Here is a 24810-nt window from a genome sequence, read left to right as displayed (position 1 = left end):
TTGCACATATATATATATATATATATATATATATATATATATATATATATATATATGTATGAAACCTATGGTTTTTTCAGTGAATATATATATATATATTCACTTAAAAAACCATAGGTTTCACACACGTTATAGTTAGGAATTAGCATTTAAAAAACCTTGCAAATTCACTTAAAAAACCATAGGTTTCACACATGTTATAGTTAGCTGGACATTTCACTCGTAAAAAACCAATGAAATTCCCCCGTTATAGTTAGTTCAGATAACTATAACTCGCGCGCCCGCAATCCACTGCTCATGACGTCACACATTACATTACTCATGACATGGTCAGTGGCATCACTCATAATATCACTGATGACATCATCCTTGTGATAGAGTGGCGGTCGCGCGAGTTATAGTTATCTGAACTAACTATAACGGGGGAATTTCATTGGTTTTTTACGAGTGAAATGTCCAGCTAACTATAACATTTGTGAAACCTATGGTTTTTTAAGTGAATTTGCAAGGTTTTTTAAATGCTAATTCCTAACTATAACGTGTGTGAAACCTATGGTTTTTTAAGTGAATTTGTACGGTTTTTTAAATGGTAAGTTATGTATGTTTTTTTTGTGTCTTTTTTTAAGGTTTCTCACCGTGCGTGCATGGTGCGCGCACCCCGCGATTTTTTTGAAAAGACAAATAAAATGTTTTTTCACCCTTCGGGGTCCCTTAGGGACCCCCTGACAAAGGCTAGGGGGTCAGGAACTCTCTACCCTGCCCCCTTTTTACGTTCGCCACCTCTCTTTTTCACTCTCGCACCCACAACAAACAAAATGGCGGCCGACACTTCCTGATTTCGACCGATTCGAACGTTGACTGACATGTAACCACCAATCAGAATTACGCTCGCGCACGTTAGGGTGCGCGGCTATAGATGTGTATGTGCTTTTAACTGCAATTTTCTCAGGAAATACTGAACAGATTGACTCCACACATGCAAAAGGCACATGCCTGACCTGAGGGCTACCTCTCTGCCAAATTTCAAGTAATTCTGTTCAGCCGTTCGGGCTGTACCTTCGACTAAAGGTCTTATGGAAAATTGCATGGGGAAAAATGTGTTTTGGAACCCCCCTTTTTTCTCGGCCCCCGCTTGACGAATCACCCCGAGACTTTCAGGGTAGGAGCTGAGCGGAGCACCCCATTAGTTTTGAAAATTTCGTGAGGATTCGTCAACCGGCGCCAAAGTTATTCAAAATAGAATTTTCAGATTTCATATGGAAACACGGTCCTAACTATAACTATCTACTGGCGACCGCCAGTAGATAATATATATATATATAATGCATAGAATTAAAATCATGTTCCCCAAAAAAATGAACAGGTTAAAACCTTGTAGTAAAATGTGAAATGACAATAAGAAAAATCCACAAGTATAGCATACTTGACCTGGGACCCCCAGGCACAACCAGCAAACCAAGAATGCATTTTGAGGGGGGGCAGACCCCAAACGCCCTCACTGAAGCTACGCCCCTGCCCATCCCACCTGATCCTCATAGCTGTTCCTGGGAACTCATGACTACATACACATACAACACAATGGTCTGTTGCCCTTGCCTTGGGATCACTTATCGTAAATGTATTTTCACTGCACACACCATTCTTCATCTCTTCTACAAGAAACCTTAACGGTAGAGTTTTCAAATAGAAGCATGTGGGCAGGGCTACATGGTTTTTAGGCTTTGCCTTTTACAAATCATTTTTATCAAGTGATTGACAGCCCCAGGTACTAAGCCCAATTCACAAATGGAGGGGCACACAGGCAAATTAATAGAGCAAGCCGAGCCATGAGTTTGGTTTCGACTCTGCAGCCCATTCATTACAGCTATTATACCAAGGGCCACTGGAATTATGTGATTGTACAGCTGCAGTGATTTTACCATAATTATAGATTTGCTGCATTTGCCACATAATCCATCATCTGCCACTTAATTTGCTGAGTTTAACAAAAAACATTTTTTACTCAAAAGGTTCAAGAGTTACTAAAAAGCAGCAACAGGTGTTGCTGCAGAGTAGAATGCCCTTTGTAAAGCTGCACTGGTCTTCTTTTTGTTGCTTATTTGGATGTTAAACTGGTACTAATGAGGTGCAACCACAGATTGACCATTTCTCTGGAGAATATTTATGTCAATGAGAAGGAGTACCAAGTTCCAGACATTTACGCCTAAAACATTTTGACACGGGGTCTCGGCATCAAAAAGTTTGAAGACTACTGATCTAGAGATAGTGAAATGTATTTCTGAAAGAGCCAAATGTATCATAGTAGTATCCCGAGATCTAGCCTAAAACCTCTCTTGAAGAAACTAGAGATAAAAGCATGGTCTGTTTAGCCGAAGCTAAGAGAAAGAGTTATTGTCACATGTCTAAAGCAGTTGAAGAACCAAATCCACGTCCCACAAAGAAGAGTAACATGGTTTGGAGGACTGAAATACCAAATACCCTTGAGTAAGCTACATACCAAAGGATGCCAGACTATTGGCTAATTGCATATCTTCTCATGATCTGTCAAGATGGTTGATCTGTCAATCAGATGGACAGATCAACCATTGACAGTACAAAAAGATTTTGTTGATGAGGCAAGATGGCGGCCGCTTGAGCACCGAGTGAAGGTCACTCCTGGCTTATAACATGCCTGAAAAGAGATATGAAGTTTGATCCGGAATACTAACTGGCGTTTCGGAGAAAATTAACTCTGCTCATAATCGGGGGAAGAATTGATGTGAAAATCCTGTTTACCACGAGAGCCGAAACCTGCTCTATGCTCACCGTTTTCGGCGTCCACGAGTCTTGGCGGCGGGTGATCGCCTCCCTTCTGAGCCGTGCACACCTGAGAGCTTTGCGGGTGTGGCTCTCAGTGGAGGAACAGAGGAACGGGGGTGGCGAGACTCTCTTGGTCGCCGCGATGCCGGCTCGTAGAGGACCGACCTCCGGAGTTGCAGGCACGAAACCGGGGAACCAGCCACCCGCGATTACCGCTGGAATCGGGGGAAGGAGAAACCCCGTCCCAGAGAAGCTGGAAAGCGCGGACAAGACGGATACGCCGGAGTCTGAGGTAGAAAAGATCAGAAGACTGGCTGGGAAATCTACGGCAGCGATTGTGAGTAAAGTCGCCTTAACCAAAGGGAGATATGGAGGGAAGCATGGAGATAAGGCAGATAAGACTGCTGAGAAGCTGCTGCCCAGTAATTCTCCTAAGGGGGTGTTAGGATCGGTTCTTCCGGTTTTGGATAATCCCGAGCAGGGGAAAATACTAACAGTCCCGGGAATGTTTGGCGGAGGTAGTATGGCGGCCAAAAGACAGATACAGGACCCACCAGTATCTTCAAGCATTTCTGCAGGCATATCAAAGGTGTGCAATGAGGACCCCCCGGCCTTGATGGCAAAAAGATCGGAGGGGGCAGCCAAAATTATTGGAGATTTAGTTGACCCTACATCTTTTAAAGAAGCTTCAAGTGCGGCACTTATCCAGTTAAATGACAAACCTCGCGATGGAGAGAAACTAGTGGGCTCGAAGGATTCTGGAGCAATTTCTTATACTTTTCTATCCCCTATTGGGGGAAAGCTAGAAAAACCTGAAAAGATGAAGGGTCCGCTACCTGATCTTATGGATGGGGACAGTTTTTTTTCTGTAGCGGAGGAGTCTGATATGGAGTCTTTGGCTGACTCTATTAGCGATAACTCCACCTCAAGCAGTGAGAAATGTAGCCCCCCAAGAACTGCGGGCACAAAGGCTTCTTTTTGCCACGATCATGGCCTGGGAGGAATGGACAGTGATGGCTCCGAGGTTAGTGACAAACTTCAATGGGATTACGCTCAGGCTACTATCAATCTTGCAAGTCTAGGGGGGGGCGCTGTTTCTAAAACAAAAACAGAAAAAAAAGGTCTAGAAGAGTCGAACTCCCCTCCTTCTAATTCTGAGATTTATGCCTTGTTAAAATCAATACAAGGGGAGGCGCGACAAGAACACAAGAGGGCCCAACTAGCTACCAAGAAGATTCAGGGTGCAATTCGAAAAAATACTAAAGCATGTTCCGAGGTAATTGCCAGGACTACAGCTTTGGAGGAGAGGATTGTCGACATAGAGATGGGGCTACAGAAGACCGATCTTAAAACTTCAGCAAACGATGACAGACTAACTGACATAATGTGGAAGCTGGAGGATTCGGAAAATAGACTTCGTAGAAATAATCTTCGATTACTGGGAATAGAGGAAAATGTGGAGGGGCAGGACATTAGAGGGTTTGTTCTAAAACTGTTTAAAGCTGCCTTTCCAGAACTTTCTCATTGGTCGTGGGATACAGAGATACAAAGAGTCCACAGGTTCCCTCTTATGTTGAAAAAGAATCCTGATATAGGAGCTAAACCGAGAGCAATCCTGATTTTTTTCGGCAATTTTCTTTTGAGACAGGCTATTTTTGAGAAAGCTCGCCCTGATGCTAAAAAATGTGTAGAAGGGCATACCTTTTTCGTGCGCCCAGATTTCTGCCACACTAAAGTGGAGCGAAGGTGGCGGCTTCGCTCACTGATTTCCCCTTTTCAAAAGAAGGGGTGCGAGGTGTTCTTAATGAATCCCGCGCGTTTAAAGGTCATTTGTGGTGGCAGAGTACGAGTTTTCACATCAGAGGTTCAGGCTGGAGAATATTTAAAAGGATTGGGTGAAGGTTAAAAAACATAGCTAGTATATCAAATAGGCTATTTTTCTCCTTTTTTTTTTCTCTTTTCACTTCTCTGTGTGCTTAATAGGGGGCTGACCTTCTGTCACTCGGGTAGTGGCTGTCATCACATGGGTCTCGCAACCTATTTTGCCTGTAGTTGGGGGGGAGGGGGGGGAGGCCCTTAGAGGGCGAGAGCTGTTTCAGTGGATTAGTTACGGGAGGAGATGGCAGTGTGTTTCTTTTGATAATTTAATTAAATTTGAATATATGCAAAGGTTTATAAAAAGGCTACTGGAATTTTTTTCTTCTGTATGGCCAGTTTAAGAATTGCATCAATAAATATATGTGGGCTGAATAATCCGTCTAAACGACGCCAGATTGGCGAAGACCTGCGCTTCTTGCGGGCAGATGTTCTCTGCCTACAGGAAACACATATTGAAGCTAGTCGGCACAAGTTTTTGGAGTTTGAGGGATTCCAACTTCTCTCTTGGACTAAATTTGAGGCTAAGACTAGGGGTGTTGCAATCTTAGCAAAACGAGGAAAAGCTAATGATATGCGTTCTGCAGCTGATACCTTGGGTCGTTGGGTAATGGTTTATGGTGACTTTCAGGGTAAAAATCTTACACTCTGCTCTGTTTATGGCCCTATATTGGATGATCCCGAATTAGTTAAATGGCTTAGTTCTGAGTTGGTTGGGTGGCCTTCTCCGATCATTATATGTGGAGACCTGAACATAAATATAGAATGTGGAACTTTAAATAATATAGAGAGTGTATATACTGGGAGGAAGCCAAGGGTTTACCAAGCTCTGCAGCATTTATTAGATTTACACAGCTTAACTGATGTATGGGCTTTTTTTAATCCAGATGATCCTGGCTATACATATTTCTCTGCACTGCATAGAATCTGTTCTAGGCTCGATTACTTTTTTGCCTCACCTGTTTTGCTTCAAGGCTCTGGAATCACTAGATTTCCGCGAGTAATGTCGGATCATAATCCGCCTTTACTTGAAATAAATACGTCAGTGTGCATGAGTAGCCCCAGAAACTGGACATTTAATCGGGGTCTGTTTAAGAACACAGAATATGTTGATTGTATGTCTATATGGATTCCTCGATTTCTGGAAGAAAATATTGATAGTACTAGTATTCAGAACGTCTGGGATACGCTAAAGGCAGGGGTAAGGGGTGAGACAACCCGGTTCGGCTGGGAATATCAAAGGAAGGAAAGGGACAAGCTGCAGCGGTTATATACAGAATTGGCAGAAACAGAACAGAATCTGGTGGTTCAGCTACGGCAGGGCGGGGATAGTGATTCTGCACAAACTCGGATCATTTTAGCAAAAGCAGCCATAACCAAACTCTCTCAGACTAAGGCAGCTGACAAATTTTTAATTTGGAAATCAAAAATGTTTGAAAACAGTGAACGAGCAGGGCATTTGTTAGCCGCAAGAATTAAAGAGAGGGTGACCGCTAACCGCATTAAGAATATCCAAGATCCTGATATCGGTCTGGTATCCGGAGAAGAGCCCATTGCGCTTGCATTTCAGAAGTTTTATCAGCATCTGTACAGCGAAGACATCAGGGATAATGACATATTACAGGAGGAAATATATGAGTATATGAGGGGGATAGGTGTGGATTCATTAACATCGGAAGATCGTGATCTATAGATGCTGAGATTAGTTGGGATGAGGTTCAACAAGCTATAGATTCTATCCCGGGGGGCAAAGCTACGGGACCTGATAATTTACCAGGTGAATTATACAAAATATTTCGGTTGCAACTCACCCCGGTTATGTTGGCATTATTCAGGACAGTGCAGAAGGGAGAAGTCTCCCCCGAATCATGGCAGAAGGCTCGGATTATCACCTTTTTAAAGAAAGATAAAAATCCAACAGATATGGGATCATATCGCCCAATCACGTTAATTAACAGTGACACTAAAATTTATGCCAAGGTTTTAGCAAGGAGATTTTCTGGGGTGATTAAGAGGTTGGTATCGGTGCACCAACATGGTTTTGTCCCAGGACGGGAAACCATTAATCATATTCGGCGCACAATTGCCTTGTTTGATTTTACTAGGGTCTCAGGGGACCCTATGGCCTTAATTCTGCTTGACGCGGAGAAGGCCTTTGATAGGGTCTCCTGGCACTTTTTATGGGCGGTTTTGAGGCACTATGGGTTTGGAGAAGGATTCATTACAGCAATAAAGATCATGTATAGACGACCAACGGCGCAAATTTCAATTATGGGGATCCAGTCAGGAACTATTAATATCTCAAGAGGTACACGACAGGGTTGTCCTTGTTCTCCCTTATTATTTGCCATTTATATAGACCCTTTAATTAAAACATTTCTTTTGAATAATCTGATTAGCCCAGTGAGATCTAAGGGTGGTGAAACTAAAATATTAGGCTATGCAGATGACCTTGCCATTTTAACTGATTCTCCGGAACGTGCACTGTTAGAAGTACAAAACTTGACACTTCAATTCGGAAGACTGTCAGGTTATCATTTGAATGAGGCAAAAACCCAAATTATTTGTAATGATAAGATTTTAATTTCCGATCCTAGGGTTATTGATAAAGCAAAATATTTAGGAATACTTATAAGTGCAAACTCCGAAGAAACTGTTGAGATTAATGTCAAGCCACTGTTATATAAAATTGAAAAAGATGCTCGGAGGATGAATAATCTTCAGCTAACTCTTATGGGGAGATGTAATGTTGTAAAAATGCTTTTTTTACCAAAGATTTTATATCTCTTCAGAGCTATCCCTTTACTGTTTGATGTATCATGGTTCAAAAAAATAGAGCGTATAGTCTCATGGTTCATTTGGGCAGGGAAAAGACCCAGACGAGCTTTTAAATTTATGACACTTCCAAGGGAAAGGGGGGGCTGGTCTGTACCCAACTTTCAGATCTATTATTGGGCAATTACTTTGAGGCATATAGCGGAGTTGTTGGATTGCCAAGATTCTGTTGACCCGGAAAAATCAATATATAGACTTGTCTATGGAGAAGAAGTATCTGGGGTTTTACTTAGACATATAGATTTTGCATATTTTAAACGTGTGAGGTTTAAGGGTCTCTTTGCCGCCTTTAAAATTTGGACCTTTACCCGGAAATTATTCAATATAGGAAGATTACATATATACACACCATTCAACAGAAATGCCCTTCTCCCTCAAAGTTTTGCAGATGGGTATTCTAGAGAATGGAATGCCCGAGGAGCCATTAGGTTAGGGGACTTAGTCTCGGATAATGGGGTCAGGACCTTTGACTATTTAAAACAGAAATTTAATCTCAATAATCAACATTTCTTTAAGTTTTTACAGATTCGGGATTTTCTTTCTCGCAAAACTGTTAGCTGGAGTACAATACCTTTAGTTGAAGCTATTAAAAGTGGGCATTCTACGATATCCTCAATCTATATATTGATAAATGAAAGAAGGAAAGATGATCTAGATAAACATTTTAATAGATGGCAAGTTGGATTAAATGCCAGGCAGGAAGTTTGTGGAGAGTCTTTACGGCTCAGTCACACTGCCACGCTATCCGCAAACCTCCAGGTTCAATGTTTTAAAACTTGGCACAATTTGTATATAACCCCAAAGCGTATACAACAATGGGGGGGGAGTACGGGAGTTAACTGTCCCAGATGCGGGGAGATTGCGGTTGATAGTATTCATATGTTTTCTTCTTGCCCTAATTTAATTCCTTTATTAGATAAAATCAAACAATGGTTAGAAATGTTGTTTATTCGCCCGCTTCAGCTCTCATCTTCAGCAGTTATATTGGGGGTAGTGGATGCCAATATGACACTCTCCGAACAAAAGTTATTTTTTATAGCCATGGCTACGCTGAGATTATGTATAGCTACTGTTTGGTTAGACCCTGCCCCCCCCCGACAGATCACGAGTGGTTAAGCAAATTTATTAATGTTGGGAAATGGGAGCTGTTGATCTTTAGAAAAAGAAGTCCCAGGGCTAGAAGAAATGGCGAATTAATATGGGCACCAGTAATCAATTGGCTGAACTGGATAAATTAGTGTTCTTGAATTAGCTAAGAATATTAATGTATATATATTGCATATATTGTGTTATTTTTTTTGTTTCTGTTCTTTTTTGTTGCTTCATTTTCTCTTTGGAAGATAATTGGTTTTTCTAATGGAGTTTTTTAAGTTTATCTCCTCTATGTAACTACCTTGGGGTCGCTGGGTGGGGCTCTTGGAGGGTGGGTTGGGAGGGGTTGATAATTGTTAAAACTGAGAGTCATGATACAGATTTATCCTGTTGTTTTGTTTTGTTTTGTTTTGTTGTTGTATATATCTGTCTGTAATGCTATTTTTTGGATGATTTCTGTATCATGTTACTCTTAAATAAAAAAGTTAAAAAAATAAATAAAAAAAAGATTGTGTTGCATGGCCAGAGAAGCTAGGAAATTGAAAACAACTTTGATAGTTAAGAAAACAGAACCAATATCCCCTCAAAACACCAGCTTAGCCAAACCCCCCAAGCTGATGGTAGGTCTGGGTTGTTCCTTGGGGCCAGAATGCTTGGATGAGATGTGAAGCTGTCTCGGAAGGTCTAGGAGATCCAGTGGTCGAAGTGGGGGGGAACGGCAGGGCACGGCGTGCCCCTACTTCTTCATTTCCAGCAATTCCGTTCCCCTACTTTTTTATTTTCAAAATGCGTCCCGGGACGCAAGAAATCACCATCGCCTATAAAGCTCGACGTTCGAGCATGGGCGTAGGAAGTGTGGGGGACAAGGGGGGGGACGAGGGGACAAAGGAATTTCCCCTCATCCTTCTGTTATCGCAGGGCCATTAGCACGCGAAAGCGCTACCTAATGGCCCTGCACTTGACCTGCCTGGAGTCAGAGGCCACCCGCCCTCTGCCTTTTGTTATGCTGCAGGAAGGCTCAGCCGTTCTGGGAAGGGCAGAGAACGGAGAAAAAATAAACGCTGTCTCTTTTTCCTTCATGGCAAGGACCGTGTCCACTACTCCTGATCTGCCTCTGGCGGCTGCCCTCCTCTCTTTAATCCTCCATCTCTTTCTGTCTCTGTCTCGCTCCTGCTTGCGTGCTGATTTCAAGAGGCAGCTCTTAAGGTACTCTCTCTTGCCTCTCCTTTTCTTTATTTGTTCCCCTGTGAAATTGATCCAAAAAAGGCTGAACACTTTGGCTGTAAATGTCCTCATTTTCTGACCGTTTTCTATTGAAAAGAAAAACCTCGGAATGGAGAGAAAAAATAGTTAAATACCTAAATAAAGCAATACAGAGTGGACAGCAGACAGGCCAGACTGTTATTTACACCCACACACATTAGCGCCACTTTACAGAGTTTGCCAGTGAAAGCGCTACTTTCTTTTTACCTTCATTCTTTGAACAACATTGTTTTCCCAGGGTGGGTAAGTGCGCCATTCCTAAAGGGACTGCAATACCTGGTTGATGGGTAGAGTGGAAACGTTTAATATGATCGTTTTCAACTTTTTAATTATTTTAGCTTATAAATAGGCTATCTGGTTTTAGGTTTAAACCTATAATAACTGATAAAACCCCACCGAAAGGAAAATAGCCATAACCGGCGTAAACATATAAACACTGAAAAAACACCTTTGCAACCACAAACTAAGTGCCATTCATAGAAAGGAACAGACGAGTGAAAGTCATTTTTATTTCTTCCTGACAGAGCCAATACATTGTAACTTTGTTATACAAGGTAACATCAAGACTGGACTAACGTTATTCTGCTTGAGTTTTGTCACTAAAACAAGGTTTCTTCTTTGTTTTGCTTTTTTCAGTTTTGTTGTCTTTGGTATTAAGATGCAATGTTTAGAAGCATGTTTTAGGTGTTATTTTATAAACTGTAGAGATTCAGGAAATATCAAAATCATATTTGAAATGTTGGTTACATTTGATTTCACTGACAGGTAAAATGGCTGGTTTCATAAAAATCATTCCTAATATCTACCATCACATTAACCCACAGACAGAGAATGGATGAAATCCTTTGATACATCAGCCCCCTTTTCTAGTGAGTCAGTATCGATTGCAAGTGAATTGCCAAACACCCCAGTCTTTAAACATTCAATTCAAGGTGTAGTGACAACTATATGTGAAAAGAATGTTGTAACCAAGCATCTGAGATAGTGATGGAAACATGACACCAGGTGTTTGGTAAACATGGAACGCAGTGTCACTTGGAATGCTGCTGAAAAAAGTTCCTTCCAAGTTCAATACAGATTGGAGTGATATTGTTTGCATTTGCAGTAATTCAGCTACGTATATGAAAAAGTTGTATGATGGCCTGTCGAAATTGATACCTGAGCTGAAGTGCTTCCCTGTAACAGATCCTAGTCACTTGCTAGATGTTACGCTGAAAGCACCTTTACAATCTACAGAGTTGATGAAGAATGCTATTGACTTTGTTGTCCATTCTGGTGCAGTAAAAATGTGTTTGGACGTCATATACCCTGTGCATAGAAAACCTATACACATGCACTGTCAGTGCAGAAAGCAAGCAATAATTAAAATTAAATTAAAATTCCATAAACACCGGAAAAACACTGTTTCTATTGTTTTTCATGGCGCGAAAATGTGTAACCACTGATAACCACTGTTTTTTAAGGTATTGAAAAAACTGAAAAAACCCCACCAGAATTTACCAAAAATAGAAACTGAAAACAGGAAAGCCTACTTATAAAATACGGCTCTGTGTTTGGCGATGTGGTCTTTTTTAAACCAAACTGCATACATTTTGAAAGGATATAAGCAATGGACATTGAAAGGGGTCCCTTCCTGGTCCTGTAGCCATGTCTTGAACTTTTCAGGCAAAATCACTTACTGATTTCTGAATAATGAGTTTAAAACCGTTAAGGTAACCATGTTTTTTTCTGATTACAGTTCACATGTTTTGCTTATTCTTGCATTCCCTATGAGTGTTTGCTTTTTCCAGGGTGTTATTCATTTTTTTTCAGGCAGCATTTTACTGTTGTCTAGTGCATAATTTGAATTTAGTCGCAGCACAATTGAGTTGTGCTGAAGGCAGTGCGAGTTTCTCTCAGTGGGGCAGTATGGTGTTCAGTGTGGGAGAGAATGTGGCACTCTGGCCAGAGCTGCTGAATTTGGAACTGGAGAACCATGTTCAGACCTTCATGACCAGTTCACCATACCACACTCCTGACGGAACTTATTCCGATGCTACACCTTAGAAGGCCCGATAGACCTTAGAAGCCCAGGTGTCTTAGCACCCGCAGGGGGACCTCTCCACCACAATCCATACTGCAGTTCACTTCCAGTCTTACGGGTAGGCATATGAAGAAGCACATCCTAGATCGACAGTGAATCTGTCACTGAGGTCACAAGACCCTTGAGGCCAGTCCACCTCACCCATTGGAACCTCCATTGGCCTTTTTCCAGCACTAGCAGTGCAACTTGCCAGGGGTTGGCAATGTAGGATTTGCATGCACACCAAACTTAGGGGGTGATTATAATGGCAGTGGGACCACGTCGGTGGCGGTCCCACCGCCATTGGTGACTGCATCACAGCCCGCCATATTACAATGGCGGGTGGTTACCTGGCGGTCGGAAAGACCAACCACCACGCACCCGACGGGCTTCTTGAGCCCGCCGGTGTGGTGGAGGGGCTCGTGGTTCCTACAATGCTGGTGGTGCCTACCATGCACCGCAGCAGGGATTACGATGTCCCTTACCCGCCAGCTTATCAATGGCGGTTCACCTGCCATGGAAATGCTGGCGAAAGGGACATTGGGGGCCCGTATCAGGTCCCTTTACCCCTGGCCCCCAGACATGGGTCCTGGGGGGCATCTATGATGCCCCACAACATATCACTGCACCATGTGGCAGGCACCGATATATTTAACATGTTCCTTTTTTTTTACTTTGCGGCGGATGATGCAGCCAGCAGCACCTGCTGCAATGTAAAAGATAGGCACTGCGAACACCGTAGTGGCAGTCGCATTGTAATGCCTATCGTGGGGCCTCCACCTTGAAGACCAGCGGTCCCATTCCCCGATTCGATGGCGGTGGTACTGAAGTCCGCCTGCCATCGTAGTCAGCCCCTAAGTTTGCATTTTATGAATATGATTCAGCGGGAAATAAATTGATGTTTGCAATTTAATTGACTTTGGTTGGCCTCTTATCTATGAGATTTCCCTGTTGAATGTGCCCTTACATTATACATTTTTGGTTGTATGAATTGATTGCATACTACACTCTCCTACAGGTATTAACTTGAGTGTCATTAGGAGTGTCTGGGACCATTTGTTTTCTTAGGAATTGTTTTCTTTACTAACCATTGCAAAGGGCCCTAAACTTCACAGCAACACAAGTCACATTTCTTTTAGTAATTTGGGATCCGTTTGAGCTACAAAATTGTTTTGGAGGAAATTGTTAGATTATGCAGCAGATGATGTATTATGTGGTAAATATGATACAGCCATAGTTAAGTGGAAAATATTTTTCCACTTAATTTTGCCCCAACATTGTAGTTCATCAATTTGTAAGTTCCCCAAACCCAAAAGTCGAGTTTGGGCACAATTTGCATTTTAAAAGCAGCCCTATAACACAGGGCTACTTTTAAACTGACCTCAGGCTTCAGCAGTGCACACATGCAAGCGCAGAAAGGGCTGCTGGCCTCTAAACTGCCATGCCTTATTATATTCTAGGGACTTAAAAGTAGTTCTAATCCCCCTGCCCTATTATGTACTAGGGCCTTATAGGAGAGGTCATGCCAATCATAGGGGTACCCTAACCCATAGTGCACCCTAGTGTATGTAGGTGTTTTCACTGTATTTTTAAGTGCCTCTTTCAGAATAGCACTGGCTGTTTAGGCAGATGCCAGGGTCAGTCAGTCAGGTACCACCAGTACCAGTCAGCAAAAAGTTGGGAAGTGCCCAGGGTGGCTTTGCAACACTAGAGAAACACAAACTCAGAATGTAAAACAAAACACCATGGTTGGGGGCTTCTCTTCAATAATCAGAATTGATTTCTATCCTAATTAACCCATTTTCCAACATTAGGATAGGGAAAGACTGGGGAAAAATCATAACGTTCTAATCTATACATTGAAGTTTTTATGCAGCTCTTTGATGACGGTTAATAGCTCACTGTTCAATGTTAGGATTTTAACTTATAAACTTCAAATACCAAAAGAATATCTCAGACAAAAGCAGTATCTCACTGACCTTTTGAATTAAAACTTTCACTAGACAAGCCTTTGATCTCTCTCAAAAAAAGAACATTAATCACCAAAGTTATCTTCACATTTTTATTGTTGCCTGAAAATTGCTGGAGACCAGGAATGCAGCATCAGGTACTTTTCAAACCATAATGCACTTGCAAACACGACGCCCCCACCCTAAGTCAGTGGCCTTTGTTTGCTTTGTGCATTAAGATGCAAGATTCATATATATGTTTTTTTTAAACATTTGGTCTCATTACTATATGAATGTAAATAACAATAAAGCATACATGCAAACTGTGACTACATGCCTGCTTTTCTCAATATTTCACTTCGAAAGTATGCAATTGTATTTGTGTAACGGGCGGTGATTTGTATAGGGTCACTGGAAAGTGCACAAGGTTGTCCCTGTCCCCCCCAGAATTTTAGTGTCTCCTACGCCCCTGCGTTCGAGGACGGGCGGCAGAGAAGTAACAGGACTCTGTCTTTTTCTTCTTACCCAGAGAAGCAAAATACAGTGTACGCTTCTGCTCTGTAGCTTCAGCTGCCTTTCCCCTCCCCCCAACTCTTTCCCTCTTCCCTCTCTTTCTGTCTAGCAGTTCTTCTCTTACAGAAAACCGAGATTTCAAGACGGGGTTTTCACTCTCTTTCCTCTCCTTTCTTTTATTTCCTTCCCTGTGAAATGGATCCAAAAAAGAAAATAATTTTTGCTGGAAATGTCCAGCATCTGGAATAAAAGGTTAAAAATAGGAAAAATAACTAAGTAAAGTAAGACAGACTGGTAGCCAGAAGCGCTACTAGAGCCAAATTTCGGGGGGGGGGGGCTTAATCTTTAAGCAATAGGCAGAGTGGAGCTGCAGGGGCTCCTGGAGGGGTGAAACAACAGCAAGGCCTCATTAACATGCAAATGGTCTTTAAAAGACCTGTGAAGTGCTCGGGTGCGGCTGTGTGTGTGCCAATGGGCTGCTGGTAGCAATCAGGTAAGCCTAATTAGAGGTAAAGTTGCCTTCACAGGGACCCACCAGTCGACGGACTAGGGATCGCGAAGGGACCTCGAGAGAAAACACAAAGGGCCAGCTCACGGAACACTCATGGAGTGTAGGCGGGCAATCTTCAGTGCAAATGCTGCTCGGGGTCAGGGCTATAAGTAATCCAAAGCTTAGCTGCAGGAGTTGTTGGAAAGCTGATGCTTCTGCAAAGTGACGTGGTGTCCAGGGGTTCGGTTTGCACAGTCGCCACGAGGGATACGGGCCTCAGACTTGCTGTGGGCACTGTTTGACCTCTAAGACCACGGAAACCCACCTCCTATGTTACAAAATTCTTCGGAGTCTGGCGGGAGCTTCGGAGCTGCAAACCGTTCAGATCTGTCTTTGGTGCCTCCCTTGCAGGGGAGTAACTCCTTTACTCCAAGGGAGATTCTTTACTTATCTAGTTCAATGTAGATCGTTGAAGTTCCAGGATTCAGTATCAGAGTTTCGTCCAGGTGTAATCTAAAGTCCTGGAGCCAGGGGTTCCTTTCTTATACCCAAGGAAGGGGTGGGACAAACTCTAGGGACCCACCTATGGGAGGGTCAGGAAAGAAGGGTGGCTACACCCATTTCCTTTGTCCAGTTTCACGCCATTGCAGGGGCTGGACTATGTACAGGGACACCAAATGTGCCCCCAGTGCTGAACTTCAAAGCACTCTTGGAGTGCACCCACCCAGCCCCAATACACTAAAGTCTTTCTGGGAGGTGATGACACCTCCCTGTGACAGGAAACCTATTGTCCAGGCCTCCCCCGCCAGAGTTTTGTCCAGCAACAGGAGGGCAGACTCGTGTCTGTGGCTGGCAGCATCCATTTTGTGATGCCAGGGCTCTGTTAGCTGGTGCCGGGTATACCGGTGCTGTCATGTCTCTCCCTCTAGAAGGGTGGGATCATACTCTCACACCAGTTACTGGTGTGGGGGTATGATTCCAAAGTGTTTGACACCAAATACCACATGTTTCCGTGCAGCCATTCCAAAGTTAGCATTTACCGTTTGGTTATAATGCACTTAAGTGTGTATGGTTTAGCAGCATCACAAACAACCCCAGAATAAAGGTTCTGAAGGCTGCTGAGGGGCTCTGCTCATGCATGGGCACCCTCTCACATAAAACCCAGCACCCTGCCTTCAGGATTGGTAATGCCTGCCATAGGGGTGACTGATAGGTTTGTATGTGCAGTGATATGGAGAGATATAGTGAACCTATATCTCAGTAAGGGGTGCATGCCCACCTTACCCAGGCTGCAGTAGCAGACCTGTGGTGTCATTTTGGAAGGCTTCCCAGGGGTGACACAATACATGCTGCAGCCCCTGGTAGGCCTATGGGGGTACCTATGCCCTTGGTACATAGTATACCATATACTAGGGACTTATAAGAGTACCCCAGAATCCAATCTGGAGTGTACCTATAGTACTTGTAATCAATTTAAGGGAGAAAGCAGATAGGCTGGGGTCCTGAATAGCAGGATCCCAGGCAGACTAAGTCAAACACCAGCAAAACACCAGGAAAAAAGTGGGGCAACCATGTAGTCAGATTCCACCTTCCTACACAGATCACAAAGTGCACATAATGTAAATAGGTCAGTGGGCTACTGCTTTTGTCAGAGAGCTCCTTTTGTTACTTGCAGTTTAGAAGTTAAAATCCTAACATACAACAGTGAGCTATTAACTTTCATCTAAGAGCTGCATACAACCTGCAAGGTATAAATTAGAGCGTTATGTTTCTCCCCCCAGTCTTTGATTATCCTAATGTTGCAAAAAATGTTCATTTGGACAGAAATCAATTCTGATTATTAAAGAGTACCCCCAACCATGGTATTAAGTTTTAAAATTCTGAGTTTATGTTTCTCCAGACCAATCACTATTAAACTATACCGCCTAGTAGTATGGTTGTCGTGTGACTCCTACACCTTGTAGTCCTTAGTCTTATGTAACATTTTCTATACAGTGATTTAATCACATATTGATTGTCTCTGAGTAATGTGTGTGATGTAAAGTGCTCTGACACCCTTCACTGGTATGAGTGGCGCTGTAAATCAAATTAAATGCATCTGAGAGAGAGTGTGGTTATGGAGACTTGAGGGGCACTGTTAAAGGGTGGTAGTGAGGGAATCCATGACAGAGGTGGCCATTAGAGGGTAATAACAAACATTAATGCACAGGGCACCGCCAGTGCCCTTGAGGCGAGTCTGCCTCACCCATAGTTAGCTCCATTGGCCTTGTTTCAGAAGTAGTAGCTGCAACTCACCAGGGATTGGCAATGCAGAATTTGGCACGCACACCAAACTAAGTTCGCAAACTTCACAGTCTCTCTGCTTCATTCACAAGCACTTTAAACATGTGCTGCTTGCTGTGGGGCCACTGGAATTAAATATGCAGCAAAGGAGGCCACAATTATGCCACAGTGTTGACTAAATTATGCATTTAAAAAAAGGCTGAAGCGTAATGCAGTATATTTTCTGATATTTTATTATTTTGACGTGTACACATGCTAACAGTCTTTGGAAAGATTTTGCCTTATTAGCACCAGTGTAACATACAAATGCAACAGTGAGAAAGATGATCAGTCAACCTTTGCAATAAGCCATCCACTCCGCAGCAAAACAAGTCACATTTTTTGTTAACTTTTGATACATTTGAGCTATAAACAATTTATTAGTTTAAATGATCAGATCATGCAGCAGATCTTGCATTAGGAGGCAAATATGGCAGAGCCAGAGTTATATAGAAAACATTTGCAAACTAGGATATTTTGCCATTCATGTTTGAACTGCTGTTGTGGAAAAAGGGAGAAGTGCTGATGATAAACACCATGGCTCTGCGACAAATGGCTTGTGCTTCCACATTTTATCGTATTTGGGACATTCTGTGATTAGAAGCATATCCCACTTTGTGAATGTGTTTTACTGTCAATAACTCATTATAACCTTATATAATCATGTGTATCCATTGGTTGATTAAACTGGGCAGTGAAATGCCAAACAAATACAAAAAATTGGGATATTTGCGCATTCTGGCCACACCTCTGGCTCCGCCCACTGAGCCAATCCTTGGGTTATTCCCGCCCTCTGATTCTCCGCCCACAGTTCCCCTACTTTTTTTCCCCCACTTCGACCACTGAGGAGATCCAATCACTGATGAAGACGGAAAGGCAAGAGAACAAGAAAGTCTATTTTTAATTGCAGAAGAGATAAGCTTTGTGTCCAATTGGACATTATATTTGAGTCCCACACCTCTCCAAATTCTATTCCATGTTCAGCCAATACACAAAATCTTTGTTGCTGGACCCAAAATGGCCAAAGGGTTATCCTGAAATGGGGACCATGCATTATTAATACCTCTTGAAGGATCACATCATCCCCTGGTTAGGTAAGTCACTATTTTAGGACTAGGACACAGACAGACTATGGGGGATATTTACAATAATATTTACAATAACTGGTGCATCCCTGCATATCATCAGGGATGCGCCAGTTATTGTGCGCCACAGATCCGCCACCATGGATGCGCCGCATTTACAATGCGGCGCACAGTGGGGCAAATCGGCACAGATGCGTGATGCATTGCTGGAGTTGCGTCGCAAGCGCGATGCAGCTCCAGCAATGGTATGGGGGGCCCTATCTTGTTAATGCTGCGTCAAGCCTTACGCCTGCTTCAGGCAGGTGCAGGGTTTTGACGCAGCATGGGCCTAAAAGAGACTGAGTGAAATCTTGTAGATTTCACTCAGCCACTTTTAGGAGGCGTTCCTGCGCCGGAATACCCCCCATGCGCAGGAACACCTACATGTGGCGCATGGCTTTACAACGTGACGCATCTCCCAGATACGTCACGTTGTAAGTACCCCGCACCATGGCGCAGGATTTGCGCCGCCGCTGCATCACAAAAGTGACACAACGGCGGCGTAAATTAGGCGCAAGGGGCTTGTAAATCTGCCCCTGGGTGTGGATGCCTCTTTATCTGGAATCAAGGGCCTCAGGCAGTCTGCACTCATGTTAGCCAATCTGATCCTGTATCAAGGGGATCTTAACCTGCCTCTGACATGTTTCCCTACATTTGCATCCATGCTAACAACATACATTTTCTATGCATTCAGTCCACTATCAAAAGACAAAGCTGTCATATTTTAACCCATGGGCATATCAGTGCAAAAAGTATTGTCATCATAATAATAAATATCAAAATTAGTATCATCATAGAAATAAGTGTCATTATCTTTACCAAAACCATTAAACAAACAAAAATCTCTATGTGCTCCTTACATTCTACCATCAGCCTAAATGGACCAAAATCAGTGGCCACTGATTTTAGCAATGATGATAATGGGTTGAGACACGGAGGTATTGAAACCATCCTCCATTCTACAGCAACTAAATTTAGCTTAATAAATATTACCACGCAAAGAGCTCTCAGAAGCTGCAACTAATGCCATTGAATAATAATTAGCTTGACGTCAACAGCAGGCTCGAGTCCGTATCCCCAGCATGAGATGCTGTGCTGCTATCTGCAATGCTACAAGCAAATCTGATGGAAACAGTTCAATTGGCAGCCGACACAGGGTGCCTCAGGGCATGCCCGCATTCAAAGGCAGCACAGCGCGCCTGTGAACGCAGATGGAAATACTCTCAGAACAACAGCCTTGGGTAAAAGGGACTTAAAAACAGTAGATGTGCTATATAAATGTGAATACTGATGGGAAAATGCAACAACATATCATAACATACTTGAAGAAAAGCGCATATCTATCTGTAAGTTCAGGGACGACCTTTGGGCTGGCGGCGCCCAGTGCGATGATCTTTTTTAGCGCACCCCCATGACCTCTTTCTACCACCGGCAAAAGACCCCTCATCTCTCCATAGCCGCTCTCTCGCATACATTTCAATTGTTCTAAAGCGCTTGTAAAGGCTGGTTTTTCGAATCCACTCAGCTATCCACTTTAAATACAAATCTGTTCTTTGCAGCAGGCATATTAACCCTCTGCACTACTTTAAGACAAGTCAAAACTTTCACTAGACAAAACGCCGATCGCTCTCTCTAGCAGGAACTTTAACCACAAGAGTTATCTTGCCATTTTTATTGTTGTCTGAAATCTGGAGGCACAAGGAACTCTGCATCAGCAGCTTTTAAATCGCAAGTTATTGCTAAACACAGCGCCCCCCCCCAATCGTAAGTTATTGCTAAACACAGCGCCCCCCCCATCAACAGCGCCGAGTGCTGCTGCACCTGTCCCACTGCCCTAAAGCAGGACTTGTGTAGGCTTCGCAGATACAAGAGCACAGACTAGAAGTGTGGAGCATCCTGTTTATGGATTAAAGGAGGATTTACCTTTGTCTTTCCTCATCTTGGTAAGACAGTTAGCGTTGTGGATGAAGTAGACTTGCTTTGGATTCTGTGACTGCCATCAAATAAAACAGCGAGGGAATGCTCCATAATAGAGTCTCTGGCCTTTTGTAATAGAATCGACCTGATGCAGCAGGGGTTCAAAGCAGTGCTGAACGTTTGGCAGCACCCCGAAGAAAACTGCCCACTGAAGTACTCCATTTCAGTAATTAAATTGAAAACAACATTAGAGAACCATTACAAAATAATGTGGGGAGCATCACATTTTGTGGTTGTAAAAGTCTAGACGTTTCTTCATTTTCATATAAACACATATGAATTGAACGATCGTTGAATCTTTTTCCACTCAATGTTTTTTAATTCTAGCACTAATTTTGTATGTATTTATTGATTTGTTTATATATGTATTTCATAAATCAGCTGCTTTCACATAAGTACAAGTAGTGACATACATATGTCGAAAGTAAAATCCATTACAAAATTACAGTTTTGTTCTTTAAAAAGGACACATTTCCTAATCATACAGTCCCAGCATTAGAGTCCTAGAAACATTCTCAAGCGATTGTTGCAGCTCTCAATTCAGCAGTAATGGTTTAACAAATAGCTCCTTTGATCCCACAATCCTATGCAGCTGAACAACAGGTGTATATACAGCTCTGAAAACTTGCTGAACAAAAGCGACACAGCTTATGGTTTCCATCGATTCCATCCATTATTCAAAGCAAGATGAAACCCAATGGACTTCAAACACAAACACCTGATAAGCTACTGGTGCCAATATAGCTCACAAATAACGATGCATGTGCCACAGACTGTTCAAAACACACACATTCTGATTGAAGACTGTTGATAGTCGACATGACGTCTATAACTTACCCATCACATTTTACATCATACCACTGCAGACTTTGGCTGACAGACTCGGACATGAATAAAAACATCTGGGGGAAAATCTTTGACTTTATAAATGGGTTGTTTTCCACCCTGCCCATGGCATTTATGATCACAGACTTGAGAACCGAATCCGATAAAGATCTACTCAACGTATCTCTATCACTGATTCTTTGTGAAAAGAAATGAAGCATACGTACCCGACAGAACCATTGCCTTTTCTTTAATACATACCCAGGTTCTGAGGGACACAACGTCACCCCTTTGTTTTTCTTGCTCTATTACTAACAGCAGCAGTGAAAATGGTCCTTGCCAATTGGAAAGACACAAGCAAGGCATCTTACAAAGGCTGGATCAACGGGATCACCCATCTAAGAGGAGTGGACAACGTAGCACTTCAGAACTCTCCCTGGAAACCGGCATCCAGAAGGATGCGGAATTCTCTCGACACGTATCTAGACTCTTACGATCCACCATGAAAATACATATATCGGTGCTACACAACTTGGTATCCCCTACGGATGTACCACCGAGACAATTGTGCCTAACTGGTTTAATCATTGTCACCCACACTAAGCTGCCGCAAACGGCGATTCCTAACAATACCGGGATGCACATGTGCCAACATCTCCGCGGAATGTCATTTTCTCTGCCCTTTTCTTATCTTTTTTCCCCTCATTTTTTCTCCCTTTTTCTGTCTGACTTTCTTTTTCTCTTATTATCGATATGGGGGGTTAGCTAAACAAATGTGACGCATTGTCTTAGTACTCTGATGTGTAAACTTTACCTGGAACAACCTATGCTAACCCTGTAACAGAATTTCTGCTTTGCTCGTGTATAAAAAATAAATAAAGCATGTTGAAATAAAAAACAAAAAAACACAATCACGTTTGACTTGTTCGCCATTTTCAGGGCCTAATTGTGCAGCTATTTCAAACTTACTAAAAACTCACCGTTGGCTCAAGAGGAAGAATGGTTTAATATATCCATATGGATAGCTGAGCTACACGATGTTTTGCCAAAAGCTTGCCTCTTAAGTTTTTAGCAAGGTGGTATCAAACCCACTACTGACAACCACTTAGCTGAAAATGTTCAAACCAATCATACTTTACAGAACACGAAAGCTCATTTGGTCAGGTCTCTTATCTGACTAGTTTATTTGCAGTGGTTGATATACAACCACTTGCAACATCAGTCACATTAAAACGTTCTCTTTTTTATAGAAACAAGGCATATGAATACTAAAAACCATCGTTTAAACTGCAGTTGCATTTGAAAAAGTTTATCATCTTACCATTTAATAGAGAACGGAATCCAGTGAAAGTGATTTCGGTTTCCGATGCCCCTTTCTGAGACGGGACAATTTTTAATGCTGGGACAGGAGTCTGTGCTAAAATAGAAATACATTTAACAAATCTTAGGGTCAATCTTCTCAGAAATATAAGTAAAATAATTCAGCTGAAAAAAGTCACAGCTTATATTTTTCAGTTCCATAGATGTGCTTCTTGTAAGTTATATCCCAGTGACAAAAACAACTTGAATACATAGTTGAATAGATTTAGTGAAAACAATTGCTAGCCATTAAGAAACACACCAAAGGTGTATCTGGTGAAGTCGTAAATTGATCTGTCACTTCCATCTAAGTCAGGAAATGTAAACTCATAAAAGGCAAAATGAGCATAGCTGTTCCAAGAAAAATGTCTAGAATCTGATGGAAAAAATGAAAAAATGAGATGTAGAAAGTAAATATCACATTAAGCATCCAAGGCATGTTTTGCCAATTACGCAGCCTTCGACATCTCAATAGCAAACCACTGCTCCTCCAAGGTAAATCAAGATTTAATACCGCGTTCATCAAGGAAAGAATTAGTTCAATCAAGAATCCAAAAAAACATAAAGCTCGTAAATCACACCTGAAAATTTTAAATCTTGAAAAAAAAATTACTGCAAAACAATTTACAGTGAAAAAGGGAAAATCTACACAGTTATGTGGGCGTAGGAATACATTTATTAAGACCACATCAAATGCGATACAAATAAAATATGGGCATTACAAGTAATGAGGTCAATAAATCAAGAGAGGTGCAGACCACTAAATACATGCAATCACAACTTCAAAATTATTTCTATTTAAGGGGCTGATTAGAGTTAGTCTATCACAACTGCAACAGGGTATCCTCTCACTACACTGCAGGTCTGAGTGCCTGATTTGCAGATGGGCAGTCTTCAAGTATGTCAGTGAAGAAGACTATTCTGTCTCTTTCGTTGACATACTCCTCCAACAGTCCAATGGAGGAAGGCCTGTTGGACGTTTAACTATTCCACTGCTTGCCTGATTTAGAGTGTTCGGTTCAATGGACAGTTTTTACTTTCCATCACTGCTGTGGAAAGTCTGGCAGCAAAAACTACCAAATGGCCTCCACACCATATAAGGCAACTCCCGTGGTGTGGGTGTCATTCGTTTTTTGTATTTTTGTAAACAAAATCTCACTTTTGGGATTATGATTTTCAAAATACAAAAACATGTTAGGAGCAGCTATTTTTTTCGTTGGTATATTTTTTTCTCAAACTCCAAGATGGCATCAGGAGGAGAAAGAGTCCTGGAAGAACAATGAGAGACTGAAAAAAAGAATGAACAACTATCACCACAAAGAACATTATCCATTGCTCGGAGTTTCTTTTCTATACCTTCTGGAAAGAAGAAGGTAACTGCAAAGTTTGTAAAGTGCAACCTTTGCAGTAAAGAACTTAGCAGAGGTGTCAGCAAACAACACTTGCATAGCACCAGTAGCATGCTGAAACACTTAAGAACAATTCACCTCCACCACCTTGCAAAAGCAGAAATACAGATGGTTGCAGCACAGGCCTTAACATCTTCTGTTGCACACAGAATTACTTCTGAAGAACAGGTGCCTGCAGATGTCAAAGCAAACATTCCTGCTGTCATTTCACAGGTGATGAAAGTTGGGACCTTTTCCACAGTTTGCAACCGAATTGTTGCAGTTGGGAAGCAGTCTGCCAGCGTTTGTACAGTCTGTGGTAAACCACAAATGTTATATGAATATATTTTTATTAAGAATGTTTGTACATGTTCAGTGCTTTTCTCAATTTATTTCGTTATAGTGCCAGTTTGAAAATTCACCCACAAAATGCCCAAAAAACAGACAAAAATGTTTTCAAAAATGATTCTTTTCAGACGCGCTTATTTTGATTTAAAGATAAAACTAATGTTTATATTGTATGTTTATTTGTGAATGTATGAATACTTGTTACCATATGTCTACATGTATGCCACTATAAGTGGGTGTGTGAATGGCTCTATGTGAGTGTGAGTGGGTGTGTGAGAGGCTGTTTGCCTGTGTGAGCAGGTGTGTGAGAGGCTGTATGGGTGTGTGAGAAGCTGTGCGTGTGGCTGTATGGCTGTGTGACTTGGTGTTTGAGAGGTTGTATGAGTGCATTAGTGTGTGTGTGAGTGGCAGCATGGATGTGTAAGTGGGTGTATGAGTGGCTCAATGGTGTGTGTAGTAGTGGTATGGGTGTGTGAGTGGCATTATAAGTTTGGCTGTATGGCTTTATGACTGGTTGTGTGAGTGGCTGTATGGGTGTTGGAGTGGGGGTGGATGGAGTGTGAGTGGCTCTATGGGTGTGTGAGTGTGA

At 42.2% G+C, this 24810-nt stretch overlaps 1 protein-coding gene across 1 annotated transcript in view; it reads right to left on the bottom strand.

Moving 5' to 3' along the window:
• GFRAL (GDNF family receptor alpha like) overlaps positions 1–24810 on the bottom strand; it is a 1025020-nt gene that overhangs the window by 221812 nt on the left and 778398 nt on the right. The window contains exon 8 of the mRNA XM_085610866.1: positions 22448–22543. Within this exon, the coding sequence (XP_085466992.1) occupies positions 22448–22543 (96 nt within the window). The remainder of the gene's footprint in view (positions 1–22447; positions 22544–24810) is intronic.

The sequence above is a fragment of the Triturus cristatus genome, chromosome 6 (genome assembly GCF_964204655.1).
Source record: "Triturus cristatus chromosome 6, aTriCri1.1, whole genome shotgun sequence".
Classification (NCBI taxonomy): Eukaryota; Metazoa; Chordata; class Amphibia; order Caudata; family Salamandridae; genus Triturus; species Triturus cristatus.
This window is presented reverse-complemented; position numbering and strand designations above follow the sequence as displayed.